Raw genomic sequence first — 16,293 nt, 5'->3', positions numbered from 1 at the left:
CGCCTTGGCCTCCAAAGGGCTGGGATTACAGGAATGAGCCACCGCGTCCGGCTGCATCCAGCTAATTTTTGTATTTTTAGTAGAGACAGGTTTCACCATGTTGGCCAGGTTAGTCTCGAACTCCTGACCTCAGATGATCCACCCACCTCGGCCTCCCAAAGTGTTGGCATTAGAGGTGTGAGCCACTGCGCCTGGCAACCATGCAAATTTTGAATTCTCTGATAGGTGCTGGGAACTCAGACTTCACCAACAACAGCCCAGGGAGGCTGGACGGGGCAGTGGCTGCAAAGGGAGAGGAGAGGGGATCTGCGTGAAGGCAATTGTGGCTACTTTTTTGTTTTGTTTGTTGTTTTAAGACAATGTCTTGCTCTGTTGCCCACCCTGGAGGGCAGCGGCACAATCTTGGCTCACTGCAACCTCCACCTCCTGGGCTCAGGCAATCCTCTGGCCTCAGCCTCCTAGATGGCTGTGACTACAGGCACATACCACTAGGCCCTGCTAAGTTTTAAAAAACTTGTAGTAGAGACAGGGTCTCACCATGTTGCATAGGCTGGTCTGGAACTCCTGAGCTCAAGTGGTCCTCCCACCTTGGCCTCCCAAAGTGCTGGGATTACAGGTGTGAGCCACCACACCCACAGTTGTGGCTCTTTTCAGGTGAGGCCACGATACCCTTTACTCTTCATCTAAAGCAGTAGCCAAGGGACATATACATAGCTGGTGCTCGACACCTGCTCGTTGACTGAGGGATTGAGCGGGATGGAGGGTGACACACCAAGGTCATGGCAACTCTGTCATGAGGCTAGGAGTTGCGAAGAGGTCACTATTGAGGACAGTTACGTTAATCCTTCAGGCCGGCGCTTCTGAAACTCTAAGTTGTACAAATCACCAGACAGTTTAGTTAAATGCAGATTCAGAAGCAGAGCATCTGGGCTGGGACCTGAGATTCTGCATTTCTGGCAAACTCCCAGCTATCAGTTTATAAAAGTTTGTCCATCCGTGCACCTTTCCCATCCTCATGGCAGCCCTGGGAGAAGCCTCAGGGTAGGAACATTTGAATACAAAAACCAGGGGCTTTCTAGAGCTGTCACACATGAAGCAGACTCATTAGAACCTATCTCTACTAAACATACAAAAATGAGCTGGGCATGGTGGTGCATGCCTGTAATCCCAGCTACTTGGGAGCTGAGGCAGGAGAATCATTTGAACCCAGGAGGCATAGCTTGCAGTGAGCCGAGTCTGTCACTCCAGTCTGGGTGACAGAACGAGACTCTGTCTAAAAAAAAAAAAAAAAAAAAAAAAAAAAAAACCCGGGCACGGTGGCTCACGCCTCTAATCCCAGCACTTTGGGAGGCCAAGACGAGCGGATCACCTGAGGTCAGGAGTGTGAGACCAGCCTGGCCAACATGGTGAAACCCTGTCTCTACTAAAAATAGAAAAATTAGCCGGGCATGCTGGCACATGCCTGTAATCCCAGCTACTCCGGAGGCTGAGGCAGGAGAATGGCTTGAACCCGGGAGGTGGAGGTTGCAATGAGCCGAGATGGTGCCACTGCCCTCCAGCCTGGGCGACAGAGCGAGACTGTCTCAAAAACAAAACAGAAAAACAAGAAATGGGGGGAATTCCTCAGATTCTGATTGAAGGAAGTAAAACTAGGAAGGGCAGACTATCAGGTGGCTGCTGCTGGGCCCACCTCTCCCTCCCTGGAGTTACACAGGCTATTGCCAACACTTCTCTCCACAAGTCTGCTTCTTCTCTGTCTTGTCCATGGATCCCCAGACCCTGTGGCCTCTTCCAGTTGTCGAGTCCATCTCTTGACTGAGTCAGGGTCTCAATTTCAAATTCTTGACCTTGGCTTGAGAGAGGCATCCAAGCCCTTGTCTCATCAGCCTTGGTCAGAGAGGTGGAGTCACTTGGTACGGACAGTGAGACCTGTAAGAGGAGGGTATGGGGTCTGCCCTAATTACTAGTCCAAAGGGACAAAGAAAGGTAGAATATGAGAGGTGCCTGGACCCCTCCCCTTACCTTGAGCTCCTCTGTTTTCTCTCCAGACACTGGCGGTGGGGGCCAGAGCGCAGGACAGCACTGGGCAAAGCTCCGGGGAGAAAACGGGTTCTCCCTAGAGCGGCACCGGTCAACACTGACCCAGGCTTCCTCCATGACACCACACAGCGGACCTCGAAGCACCACGCCTCGGGCTTCCCCTGCCCAAAGGGACACTGCTCAGGCTGCCTCTACACATGAAACCCCCCGAGCCTCCTCTCCCCACCGTATCACCCAAAGGGACACCTCCAGGGCCTCATCCACCCAACAGGACACCTCCAGGGCCTCATTTACACAGCGGAACACCCCCAGAGCTTCCTCTCCCTCACGAAGCACCCAACAGGATAACCCCAGAACCTCGTCCAACCAACAAAATAATCCTAAATATTCCTCTCCCCAAAAAGCCACCCAACAAGATAACCCTAGAACCTCTTCTACCCAGCAGGACAACCCCCAAAGTTCTTTTCCTACTTGTACTCCCCAGTGGGACAACCCTAGGACACCCTGTGCCCGACGGGATGATCCTAGAGCCTCCTCTCCCAACAAAGCCACCCAACGAGACAACCCCAGAACATCTTGTGCCCAGCAGGATGATCCCAGAGCCTCCTCTCCCAATAGAGCCACAAGAGACAATCCCAGAATATCCTGTGCCCAGCGGGACAATCCCAGAGCCTCCTCTCCCAACAGAACCACCCAACAGGGCAACCCCAGAACATCCTGTGCCCAGCGGGACAATCCCAGAACCTTCTCTCAGATCAAAGCTACCCAACAGGACAACCCCAGAATGTCCTGTGCCCAGCGGGACGATCCCAGAGCCTCCTCTCCCAGTAGAGCCACCCAGCGAGACAACCCCAGAACATCCTGTGCCCAGCGGGACGATCCCAGAGCCTCCTCTCCCAACAGAACCACCCAACGAGACAACCCCAGAACATCCTGTGCCCAGCGGGACGATCCCAGAGCCTCCTCTCCCAACAGAACCACCCAACGAGACAACCCCAGAACATCCTGTGCCCAGCGGGACGATCCCAGAGCCTCCTCTCCCAGTAGAGCCACCCAGCGAGACAACCCCAGAACATCCTGTGCCCAGCGGGACGATCCCAGAGCCTCCTCTCCCAACAGAACCACCCAACGAGACAACCCCAGAACATCCTGTGCCCAGCGGGACGATCCCAGAGCCTCCTCTCCCAGTAGAGCCACCCAGCGAGACAACCCCAGAACATCCTGTGCCCAGCGGGACGATCCCAGAGCCTCCTCTCCCAACAGAACCACCCAACGAGATAACCCCAGAACATCCTGTGCCCAGCGGGACGATCCCAGAACCTCCTCTCCCAGTAGAGCCACCCAGCGAGACAACCCCAGAACATCCTGTGCCCAGCGGGACGATCCCAGAGCCTCCTCTCCCAACAGAACCACCCAACGAGACAACCCCAGAACATCCTGTGCCCAGCGGGACGATCCCAGAGCCTCCTCTCCCAACAGAACCACCCAACGAGACAACCCCAGAACATCCTGTGCCCAGCGGGACGATCCCAGAGCCTCCTCTCCCAGTAGGGCCACCCAAAAGGACAACCCCAGAACTTCCTGTGCCCAGCGGGACAATCCCAGAGCCTCCTCTCCCAACAGAACCACCCAACGAGACAACCCCAGAACATCCTGTGCCCAGCGAGACAATCCCAGAGCCTCCTCTCCCAACAGAACCACCCAACGAGACAACCCCAGAACATCCTGTGCCCAGCGGGACAATCCCAGAGCCTCCTCTCCCAGTAGAGCTTCCCAAAAGGACAACCCCAGAACTTCTATTCAACAGAACATCCCCAGATCATCTTCTACCCAACAAGACAAACCTAAAACCTCTTGTACCAAACAGGATAACCTCAGACCCACTCGTACACAGCGGGACCGCACACAGTCCTTTTCCTTTCAACGAGACAACCCTGGAACCTCTTCATCTCAATGCTGCATCCAAAAGGAGAATCTGAGACCATCATCTCCCCACCGCTCCACTCAATGGAACAATCCCAGGAATTCGTCTCCACATCGTACTAACAAAGACATCCCCTGGGCCTCCTTTCCCCTCCGGCCAACTCAGAGTGATGGTCCTCAAACCTCTTCCCCATCTCGCTCCAAGCAAAATGAGGTTCCCTGGGCATCCATCGCCCTCCGGCCAACCCAAGGTGACAGGCCTCAGACATCCTCTCCCAGCAGGCCTGCCCAGCATGACCCACCCCAGTCCTCCTTTGGCCCCACCCAGTACAACTTGCCATCCCGGGCCACCTCTTCCTCCCATAACCCAGGCCACCAGAGCACCTCCCGGACTTCCTCACCTGTGCACCCTGCTGCTTGTGGGGTTCCCTTGACCTATCCTGAGCCCTCCCAGCCTCCATGTGCTGTGTGCATTGGGCACCGGGATGCCCCTCGAGCCTCTTCGCCCCCTCGCTATTTGCAGCACGACCCCTTCCCCTTCTTCCCAGAGCCCCACGCCCCAGAGAGTGAATCACCCCACCACGAGCCTCCCTATATACCACCTGCTGTGTGCATTGGACACCGAGATGCCCCCCAGGCGTCCTCGCCCCCCCGCCACACCCAATTTGACCCCTTCCCCTTTCTCCCAGACACATCAGACGCCGAGCATCGGTGTCAGTCCCCCCAACACGAGCCCCTACAGCTCCCCGCACCTGTATGTATTGGGTACCGAGACGCACCCCGGGCCTCCTCCCCACCACGCCAGGCCCCAGAGCCCTCCCTCTTATTCCCGGACCTCCCCAGGGCCAGCACAGAGAACGTTGTCCCTTCCATGGACTCTCTGCACGAGCGCCCCCAAATCCCCACCCCTGTGTGCATTGGGCACCGGGATGCACCCTCCTTCTCATCCCCACCACGCCAGGCTCCTGAGCCATCCCTCTTCTTCCAGGACCCCCCTGGAACTAGTATGGAGAGCCTGGCCCCCTCCACTGACTCTCTGCATGGCTCCCCAGTGCTGATCCCCCAAGTATGCATCGGGCACCGGGATGCACCCCGAGCCTCCTCCCCACCCCGCCACCCACCCAGTGACCTAGCGTTCCTGGCACCCTCACCTTCGCCAGGCAGCTCCGGGGGCTCCCGGGGCTCAGTGCCTCCCGGGGAGACCAGGCACAACTTGGAGCGGGAGGAGTACACTGTGCTGGCTGACCTGCCCCCACCCAGGAGGCTGGCCCAGAGACAGCCAGGGACCCAGGCGCAGCGCAGCAGCGGGGGCCGCACCCGCAGCCCTGGCCGCACGGAGGTGGAGCGCCTCTTTGGGCAAGAGCGCAGGTGAGCCCAGGGGTGGGGTCAGCCAAGTGGGCTGGGGAGGAGGCTCGGCAGCAGGACAGGTGGAAGTTTCTCAGGGTTAGGATGCCAGGAGTGTTCAAATCCCCCTGGCTTGCCATTTACTGGCTGTGTGACCTTGGGCAAATCACTCCATTTCTCTGTTTCTGCATATTAGGAGTTTTCTGGTTTTGTGTGTGTATGTGGTTAAGTGATGTCATGCACAGCCCAGTGGTTAACAGCAAAGACTGCAGTCAGGAGGGCTGAGTCCAAATCCTGGGTCAAAGCCACATTTCAACTCATGTGACCTGATACAGTGAGTTAACCTACGTGAGCTTCAATTTCCTCATCTGTAATGGAGGTGAACATGAGCCCATTCATTCAAATGAGGGTGAACTCTCTTTTTCTTTTTTCTTTTTTTTTTTTTTTGAGGCAGAGTTTTGCTCTTGTTGCCCAGGCTGGAGTGCAATGGTGCGATCTTGGCTCACTGCAACCTCCACCTCCTGGGTTTGAGCGAATCTCCTGCCTCAGCCTCCCAAGTAGCTGGGATTACAGGGACCCGCTACCACACCCGGCTAATATTTTTTAATATTTTTAGTAGAGATGGGGTTTCGCCATATTGGCCAGGCTGGTCTCAAACTCCTGACCTCAAATGATCCGCCTGCCTCGGCCTCACAAAGTGCTAGGACTACAGGAGTGAGCCACCACACCCGGCCAAAATGAGGGTGAACTCTCAAACCCTTTGATCCAGACTCATGGGTTTTTTTTTTTTCTTCCGTGCATGAGGGAGAAGAAGAAAGTGCCCATTCTGTTTTTCCTGCCTTGGCAAAGAAAATTCATGGGTCCCTATGCATTTCAGAAAACAGTTATATCAGTTTAAAAATGTATGGCCAGGGCCAGGCATGTCGGTTCACGCCTGTAATCCCAGCACTTTGGGAGGCTGAGGCAGGTGGATCATGAGGTCAGGAGATTGAGACCATCCTGGCTAACACAGTGAAACCCACCTCTACTAAAAATACAAAAAATTAGCTGGGCATGGTGGCGGGCACCTGCAGTCCCAGCGACTCGGGAGGCTGAGGCAGGAGAATGGCTTGAACTCGGGAGCGGAGCTTGCAGGGAGCCAAGATCACACCACTGCACTCCAGCCTGGGCGACAGAGCAAGACTCCATCTAAAAAAAAAAGAAAAAAAAAAAGTATGGCCAGAGTCACCCTATTTTAAGAAAGAAAGCTCACAGAATTACAGATTTTTAGCAGTCAAACATCCTGGGACAACTGAAGTCCAGGTGTCTTTTGAGTCTCCTTGGTGAGCAGCACTGGCCCCCCTGGAAGGGGAGCATTTCCTCCTGATTCAGCTGAGATTTCTCTCCCCAGAAGTTCCAGCCCTCGAGTTTTCAAGGATCAGAGCTAGAATTCCATTAGTTAGCGTGAAGAGAACAACGGCAACAAAAAGCAGTCTGGAAGTTTCAAAACTTTCCGTGTATCTAATTCAGTGAATTTTTAGTATATTTACCAAGTTGTCCAACCACTGCCACAATCTAACTTTAGAACATTTTCATCACCCTAAAGGGTATGGAATATTTTGTATCTAAAATTCCTCTTTGCTGCTTCTTGGGCAAGTTTTCTCCTGGATTTGAATCTGCATGAGAAACCTTATCAATCTTGGCTGGGTGCCGGTGGCTCCCTCCTGTAATCCCAGCACCGGAGCTTGCAGTGAGCCGAGATCATGCCACTGCACTCCAGCCTGGGCAACAGAGTGAGACTCTGTCTCCAAAAAAAAAAAAAAAAAAAAAAGTTAGCTGAATGTAGGGGCACACGCCTGTAGTCCCAGCTACTCAGGAAGCTGAGGCAGCAGTATCGCCTGAATTTGGGAGGTGGAGTTTGCAGTGAGCTGAGATTGTGCCATTGCACTCCAGCCTGGCAACAAGAGTGAAACTCCATCTCAAAAAAAAACAAAGAAAGAAAGAAAAAAGAAACCTTATCTCTTGTTCTTCAAATTTCATTTTCCAGTAAGCTTGATCATTTAATATCCAGATGACAACCATGTGGTCTCCAGTATTAGTATAATTCTTTTTTTTTTTTTTTTTTTGAGACGGAGTCTCGCTCTGTCGCCCAGGCTGGAGTACAGTGGCACGATCTCGGCTCACTGCAAGCTCCGCCTCCCGGGTTTACGCCATTCTCCTGCCTCAGCCTCCCGAGTAACTGGGACTACAGGCGCCCGCCACATCGCCTGGCTAGTTTTTTTGTATTTTTTTAGTAGAGACGGGGTTTCACCGTGTTAGCCAGGATGGTCTCGATCTCCTGACCTCGTGATTCGCCCGTCTCGGCCTCCCAAAGTGCTGGGATTACAGGCTTGAGCCACCGCCCCCGGCCTAGTATAATTCTTTCTTTGGCCTTAAAAACAAAAACAAAAACCCAGAGCAGTTTTAGGTTCACATCAAAATTGAGCAGAAAGGGGAGAGTTCCATGCACAGCCTCTCCCACTACCAATATCCTGTACTAGACAGGTATGCCTGTTTCCACCTCCTGGCCTCAACGGATCCTCCTTTCTTGGCCTCTCAAAGGGCTGATGAGCCACTGTACTGGGCAGTAGGGGATACATTTGTTACAGTCCATGAACCTACACTGACAAATCACGCAAAGTTTAGGGTTCACTCTAGGTGATGTACAGCCTACGGACTTGAATGAATGTATAATGACAAGTATCCACCATTGTAACATCATGGAGTAGTTTCACCCTAAAAGTCTTCACTGTCTTTGACTTTTTTTTTTCTTTGGAGACGGAGTCTCACTCTGTCACCCAGGCTGGAGTGCAGTGGCACAATCTTGGCTCATTGCAACCTCTGCCTCCCAGGTTCAAGCAATTCTCCTGCCTCAGCCTCCCGAGTAGCTGGGACTACATGCACCCGCCACCATGCCCAGCTAATTTATTTGTATTTTTAGTAGCGACAGGGTTTCACCCTGTTGCCCAGGCTGGTCTTGAACTCCTGAGCTCAGGCAATCCACCCACCTCGGCCTCCCAAAGTGCTGGGATTACAGGCGTGAGCCACCGCTCATGGCCTGACCTTTTGTTTTTGAGACGGGGTCTTGCTCTGTCACCCTGCAAGAGTGCAGTGGCATGATCACGGCTCACTGCGGCCTCAAACTGCCAGGCTCAAGGGATTCTCTCACCTCAGCCTCCCCAGTAGCTGGGACTACAGGCGTGCGCCACTGTGCCCAGCTAATTTTTCTATTTTTTGTATCGATGGAGTCTCACTTTATTGCCCAGGTTGGTCTCAAACTCCTGGCCTTGAGCAATGCTCCCACCTTGGCCTCCCAAAGTGTCTTTGACCTTTTTATGATTACTATTTCTGGTCTAATGTCAATTTTCCTTTTTTTTTTTTTTTTTTTTTTTTTTGAGGCGGAGTCTCGCTCTGTCGCCCGGACTGGAGTGCAGTGGCCAGATCTCAGCTCACTGCAAGCTCCGCCTCCCGGGTTCACGCCATTCTCCTGCCTCAGCCTCCCGAGTAGCTGGGACTACAGGCGCCCGCCACCTCGCCCGGCTAGTTTTTGTATTTTTAGTAGAGACGGGGTTTCACCGTGTTAGCCAGGATGGTCTCGATCTCCTGACCTCGTGATCCGCCCGTCTCGGCCTCCCAAAGTGCTGGGATTACAGGCTTGAGCCACCGCGCCCGGCCGACATTAAGGTCTTTATGCCAAAGTTAATTAATTTTCTTTACTTCTTTCCAAGATAATTTTAGAGAGATAAGGTGTTTATATTAATAATAGAAATAAGAAATATGTTTACACTTTTATTAACCATTTGTTTTTACATGATCACTCCTGTACATTTAATTCTACTCTCTTTGAAATAGATTATTTACCTTTTAGGGGAGTTTTTATAATTTTACTGAATAATTAAATTTTTTCCTCTTATCTGGCACCTTTTCCAAGTAGAAAACCATTCATCCTCTGAAGATGGAAATTTTTAAAACTATGTAGTGTGTGTGTAAGGGACAGACTGGAGTTTATGAGTGGGTGGCTATAGGATTGAGCTTTTATTTTCTCTCATTTCCTCATCAATATGTATTTATTGAGCATCTACTCTGTCCAAGCATTGTCCCAAGTCTGGAAATTTTTTTCTTAAAAGATTATCACATCAAAGCATTGGGAGTTTTGGCTTGATCTTAATTTTTTTTTCCTTAGATGCCTTTGGAATCTTTTAAAGTCATGTAAGCATTCTGTGGTCATTTTTCATTTAAAACACAGACTTCATTGGATTCGCCAGACTTGATGGCTTTGCGCCTTTAATTCTCTCTGGAGGTCGAAGAGCCCATCTAAGTTTCCAAAGGAAACATGTTTCCTTTGTCATGCTTGGTGTGGTCACACCAACTCTCGGGAACAGGTGGCCCCGGGGAGATGCTGTTGCTTCAGCATCAGACAAACCGGGTCTCTGTTGGGGTCTCAGAATCTTCTTGAGTCCCTCGCTCTTTTCTCTCAATTCCACATGGGGGAAAAAAGGAAGGCGAGTTCTCAGGAGGAATGCTCATCAAGCAAGCTGGAGTTCGTATGGAAAATGCATCCATCCGGAAGAGAACACACTAGTGCCTTGCTTCCCTTCACCGGGTGTTTCCACTATTGTCCTCCCCCTCCTCCCCATCAGGGAGGAACGGCCCACTGGGTCATGTTTGGGCTCTTGCTTCATCGAGGCTCCTATACCCCAGTTCAGGGGAAAATTCACTCTAAGGCCTTCAGCTCTCACAGAGTAAGGAAACACACTCACCTCAAATTAGATTACAAATTGGCTGGGTGCAGTGGCTCACGCCTGTAATGCCAACACTTTGGGAGGTCAAGGCAGGCGGATCACCTGAGGTCAGGAGTTCGAAATGAGACCAGCCTGGCCAACATGGTGAAACCCCGTCTCTACTAAAAATACAAAAATTAGCCAGGCATGGTGGTAGACACCCGTAATTCCAGCTGCTCGGGAGGCTGAGGCAGGAGAATCGCTTGAAACCGGAAGGCAGAGGTTGCAGTGAGCTGAGATTGCACCACGGCACTCCAGCCTGGGCCACAGAGCGAGACTCCATCTCAAAAAAAAAAAAAAAAAGATTACAAACAGCCTGCTCAGGGAGCCCTCAAGCTCAGAAACACTTCCTCCAGGGAACTTTGGTTCCTGTCTGAACCAGGTGCCAATAACTGCTAACAACTCAAATTACTGTGCTTTATGGCTCTGATTCTAATGACACTGGCAAAAGACATGAAACAACAAAAAACTTCAGCCCCATACTTTTTTCTTTTTGAGACAGGATCTTGCTCTTTCGCCCAGTCTGGAATACAGTGGTGTGATCATGGCTCACTGCAGCCTCAACCTCCCAGGCGGAAGCAATCCTCCCACCTCAGCCTCCCAAGTAGCTGGGACTACAGCCACGTACCACCATGCCTGGCTCATTTAAAAATTTTTTTTCCCTGGAACAAGGTCTCATTCTGTTGCCAGGGCTTTCTTAAACTCCTTGGCTCAAGTGATCCTCCGACCTCAGCCTCCCCAAGTGCTGGAATTACAGGTATAAAGACATTGTACCTGGCCTCCCAACCCCATACTTTTTTTTTTTTTTTGAGGCAGGGTCTCACTATGCGGCCCAGGCTGGAGTACAGTGGTGCGATCTCGGCTCACTGTTCCTGGGGTCAAGCAATCCTCCTGCCTCAGCCTCCTGAGTACCTGGGATTACAGGCATGTGCCACCACGCTCGGCTAAGTTTTGTATTTTTAGTAGAGACTGGGTTTCACTCTATTGACCAGGCTGGTCTCTAACTCCTGACCTCAAGTGATCCACCCACCTCAGTCTCCCAAAGTGCTGGGATTAGAGGCATAAGCCACCGCACCTGGGCTAATTTTTGTCTTTTCAGAGACTGGGTTTCACTATGTTGTCCAGCCTGGTCTCAAACTCCTGACTTCAAGCCCTCTGCCTGCCTCAGCCTCCCAAAGTTCTGGGGTTACAGCCATGACCCACTGCGGCCTGTCCAATCCCATACTTTTGAAGGTGGTGTTCCAGCATGGTTCCTCAGGCACAGGCCCACCGCAGAGAGCAGGTCCTACGGAGGCCTGAGCAGAGGTTCCTCTTACTTCCCTTTTTGCTGCCTTACTCTGGGCGCCACCACAGGGTGGCCTTTTTCAGGCTTCTCTTCCTGGTTCAGTTCATCCACCAAAGACGCGGCTCCATTTGCTAACTGAGACCCAACCAAAATAAACAGTCACTGAACACTTGGGTCTTTTGTTGTGACCCCTGAGGTAGAGGAAGGGAGAGATAAGCCTAGGTTGTTTGGTGTTTTACCTGTCAATAGAGATACCACTGTTAAACATTAACAGCCATGCCTCCCAGTTAGTAAGCAAGACAACTAACTGGAACTAGACTTTTTACTAACAAGTTAGAGATGATCTTCATCGGATGCGGCAACAACGCCTGAAGTCCAGTGTCTTAGAAATGACATTTGCCCAGGGCCAGGCGTGGTGGCTCATGCCTGTAATCCCAGCTACTTGGGAGGTTAAGACGGAGAATCACTTGAGCCCGGGAGATGGAAGTTGCAGGGAGCTGAGATTGCGACACTGCACTCCAGCAGCTTGGGTGACAGAGCGAGACTCCATCTCAAAAAAAAAAAAAAAAAAAAAAAATGACATTTGCTCGTACAGTTTATGTTGGCCTCTCTGGAGTTGTCGGGAAGAATGTTTCTTTCTTCTGATCTTGCTCAGAGCTCTTTTGCCAACAGCTAGGATGGCCTGGTGTTTTCAAGGCTAAGCGCTGGGATTCTGTTGGTTAACAGTGATGGGAGGGAAAAAGGAAAAGAAATTCAACATTTTTTTTTTTTTTTTTTGAGACAGAGTCTCACTCTGTCACCCAGGCTGGAGTGCAGTGGCTGGATCTCAGCTCACTAAAAGCTCCGCCTCCCAGGTTTACGCTATTCTCCTGCCTCAGCCTCCCGAGTAGCTGGGACTACAGGCGCCCGCCACCTCGCCCAGCCAGTTTTTTGTATTTTTTTTAGTAGTGACGGGGTTTCAGCATGTTAGCCAGGATGGTCTTGATCTCCTGACCTTGTGATCCGCCCGTCTCGGCCTCCCAAAGTGCTGGGATTACAGGCTTGAGCCACCGCGCCCGGCCTTTTTTTTTTTTTTTTTTGAGACGGAGTTTTGCTCTGTCGCCCAGGCTGGAGTGCAGTGGTGCGATCTCGGCTCACTGCAAGCTCCGCCTCCCGAGTTCACACCATTCTCCTGCTGAATTCAGCCTCCCGAGTAGCTGGGACTACAAGTGCCCGCCACCATGCCCGGCTAATTTTTTTGTATTTTTAGTAGAGACGGGGTTTCACCATGTTAGCCAGGATGGTCTCGATCTCCTGACCTTGTGATCCGCCTCTCTTGGCCTCCAAAGTGCTGGGATTACAGGCTTGAGCCACCGTGCCCGGCCTCAAGAAATCCAAAATTTACAATATGGACAGGAAAAGGGCAAAAAGAATGGAACACGGGGCACACAGCAGTCTGGCTCTGTCGTCCCACCTCGTGGGCTGTGTGAGATGGAACAAGATCATGATACAAGCGCTTGGCCCCTGGAACATAAGAGGCGCTCAATAAATGCTTTGCCATTATGATTATGTGTGCCGGGTGCCTGGTACACAGTAGGTGCTCAATAAATCTTAATTCCTGCAAAGACCAGTCTAACCTGTGTCTGGGGGTGGCTGGTGGGCTGCTGGTGGGGTGGTGGTTAGTCACAGGTAGTACTGGATGAGACAGGAGACAGCCACGGTCAGGGCCAGATCCCCCTCCCCACCCAAACACCTCTACTCCCCATTTTTCTTGTCATTTTCTCAAGAGCCTCGTGAGGCAGAATAGAGCAGTGTTAACCATCCCCATTTTTCAGAAGGGGAAACTGAGGCCCCGAGAGTCACCCTTACTTAGGGCCCTTCAACCAGCTTGCAGTGGGTCCCTGGCTCTCCCACATCTCCTTCTGTTGGAGGTGGGAGCAGAGGGGCTGGGGTGCTGGGAGTGGGACAGTTCCTCAGAGGAGTGGCTGCATTTGCTCATAGGAAGTCCGAGGCAGCGGGGGCCTTCCAGGCCCAGGACGAGGGACGGTCACAGCGGCCCAGCCAAGGCCAGAGCCAACTTCTCCGAAGACAGTCCAGCCCTGCCCCCAGCAGGCAGGTGAGCACTGCCAGCTGTCTGGGGCCCCACACCCCAAGAGGTGGCCACTGCCTCTTCCCTCCTGCTAGAAGCCAGGTAGGGAGCTTGGACAGGAAGGTCCTCTATGAAAGGGTCGGAGTCCAATCATGGGTCTCCAGCTCTCCCCTCTCCCCAAGGGCCAGAAGCTCTTGGCAAATTGCACAAGACCTCACATGAGTCCTCTGAAGACAGCCCCTGTCCCATGCTATCCCCTTCCTTTACTAAGTACTGCTTTTTTTTTTTTTTTTTTTTTTTTTTTTTGAGATGGAGTCTTGCTCTGTCTCCCAGGCTAGAGTGCAGTGGGGCAATATTGGATCACTGCAACCTCAGCCTCCTGGGTTCAAGAGATTCTCCTACCTCAGCCTCCCCAGTAGCTGGGATTACAGGGGCGTGCCACCACACCCAGCTAATTTTTGTACTTTTAGTAGAGACATGGTTTCACCATGTTGGCCAGGCTGGTCACTCCTGACCTCAGGTGATCCGCCCACCTCGGCCTCTCAAGGTGCTGGGATTACAGGCGTGAGCCACTGCACCTGGCCAATACTGCTACCAATACTGCTGTCCTGAGCAGATTTCAGGGAAAGCCTTGATGCATGAATCTGGCTCTAAGGGCCCTCTCTTTCAGGGTGATTTGTAGCTTTAACAAAACCCAGAGGGCCAGGCCCACTGCAGTGGAATGGGGTATTGGTGGTGGAAGTTCTGGCACCTGATAGCCCAAGTTGGAATCAGTATCTTTGAGAGGGGTGAGAAGTCAAGAATGGGAGCAGGTCTTTGCAGATCTTTTTCTGGAACCGAGGAAAGTGGGTGAAAGGGAGGAGCTGACCCCCAAGTGGGGAGGAGGGCAGGGACCCTGTGTGCTTTTTGGCCTGCTTTGATCCAGGCTGCTGTGTGAGCACAGCCTTGCCTCTCTGGGGGCCTAAGAAAGGCAGAGCCGGCAGCCAGGTCCCCAGAGAGAGAGCCTCACCCACCTCCTCACCTCATCCCCAGGTGACCAAGCGCCCTGCCAAACAGGCAGAACTGACCTGGCGGAGCCAAGCAGAGCCCCCTCATTCTCGGAGTCCTGAGAAGAGACCTGAGGGAGATCGGTGGCTCCAGGGGTCCGTGCCACCTCCCAGGACATCAGCCAGGACCCCTGAGAGGGAGCTGCAGACACAGAGACCTCTGGAGAGTGGCCAAGCAGGCCCAAGACAGCCTCTGGGGGTGTGGCAGAGTCAAGAGGAACCGCCAGGGTCCCAGGGCCCTCATAGACACCTGGAGAGGAGCTGGAGCAGCCAGGAGGGAGGCCTGGGGGCAGCCAAAGCCTTGGAGGGAGCATGGGGGGGCCCTCCTGGGGAGTACAGGGAGAGCTGGGGACAGCCAGAGGCCTGGGAGGAGGCGGCCACCCATGAGCCCCCCAGAGAACTAGGGAAGAGAAGCCCACTCACAAGCCCCCCTGAGAACTGGGGAGGCCCCACAGAGTCCTCACAATCCAGGCACCCTGGGACACCCACTACTGTGGGCTGGGGGGCAGAGGGAGCGTGTCCATACTCGCATGGCCCTGAGAGGCGACCCGAGCTTGACTGGAGGGACCTGCTTGGTCTTCTCCGGGCACCAGGAGAGGGGGCCTGGGTCCGTCTCCCCAGGCTGGACTGGGAGGGCCTCTTGGAGCTCCTGCAGGCCAGGCTGCCCCGCAAGGACCCAGCTGGACACAGGGATGACCTGGCCAGGGCTTCAGGGCCAGAGATGGGTCCCCCAGGCACAAAGGATGTCCCCGAACAGGAGTCACACAGCCAGCCAGAAGGCTGGGCCGAGGCCACCCCAGTCAACGGACACAGCCCCGCACCGCTGCCCCAGAGCCCGGCCCAGTCGCCCAGCCCTGCCTGCACCTCCACCCAGTGGCCAAAGACCAAAGTGACAAGAGGACCAGCGACCGTAACTCTGGCAGGCCTAGAGCAGACGGGCCCCCTGGGGAGCACTGCAGAGGGCCCCAGTTTGCCAGAGCTGCAGGTAAGGAGGTTCCCCCCTCCCAAGGGTAGCCAGAAAGTCAGCCCCCCACAGCCAAGTCTCCTTGGAAAAGCCTCCCCTTTGAGTAGCCTCAGCTCCTGCATCCCCCTCCAGGCTCAGACCTCAGCCTCCCTGCTGACCACAACCCATCCCGACCACCAAACTGGCCCAACACTGATGATGAGCAACACCGTTTTAAGTGTTTATGGGCCAAGCCCTGATATGAATGTTTGACGTGTACTTTTACCATTTAGTCTCCTTAGCAACCAAGTGAGAAATACACTATTTATTTACAGATAAGGAAACTGACGCACAGGGTGAAGCCACTTGCTGGCGGGGCATGGGCGAAACCCAGATCCGCTCAGTGCAGACCACACTGAGGCCTCAAGCAAGATGCTCTGGCCAGGGCCTGCTCCCCTCTTGGCTCCACCATACCTGGTTTATGTTGTGTCTGGTGGCACACACCTGACCCCACCTGGGACTATAGCCAGTGTGGTCATGCCCCTTCCCCTGGTGATACCCAGGTTCCTGAGTCCAGGACAGCCTCGCTTACCCTCTCTGGCCCCTACAGCTCCTCTCAGACACAGAGAAGGGGGTGCATCAATGCTCACTGGGTTCAGCTAGCTGCCAAAACAGGCTGCTTAAATGAGGCTCGTGTGCAAAGTGGGCCCAGCGTGGGCACACAGTAGGTGCTCACCCTTCCCCTGCTTCAGTGGTACTTTGGTGCTGCCTTGAAGCCCAGAACATTCTTCATCTGAAGATGGTGGGCAGGGAGGGTCCTGGAGGCCAGAGTCCTGCACCCTGGT

At 53.3% G+C, this 16,293-nt stretch overlaps 1 protein-coding gene across 1 annotated transcript in view; it reads left to right on the top strand.

Moving 5' to 3' along the window:
- Positions 1-16,293, top strand: part of TRIOBP (TRIO and F-actin binding protein) — a 78,265-nt gene that overhangs the window by 22,531 nt on the left and 39,441 nt on the right. Inside the window, 3 exon segments of the mRNA XM_010389214.2 lie at positions 2,049-5,331; positions 13,372-13,486; positions 14,492-15,490. Coding sequence (XP_010387516.2) covers positions 2,049-5,331; positions 13,372-13,486; positions 14,492-15,490 — 4,397 coding nt within the window.

This window comes from Rhinopithecus roxellana, chromosome 13 (genome assembly GCF_007565055.1).
Source record: "Rhinopithecus roxellana isolate Shanxi Qingling chromosome 13, ASM756505v1, whole genome shotgun sequence".
Taxonomy (NCBI): Eukaryota; Metazoa; Chordata; class Mammalia; order Primates; family Cercopithecidae; genus Rhinopithecus; species Rhinopithecus roxellana.
Note: the sequence above shows the minus strand (reverse complement) of the source record. Positions and strands in the feature narration are given on the sequence as shown.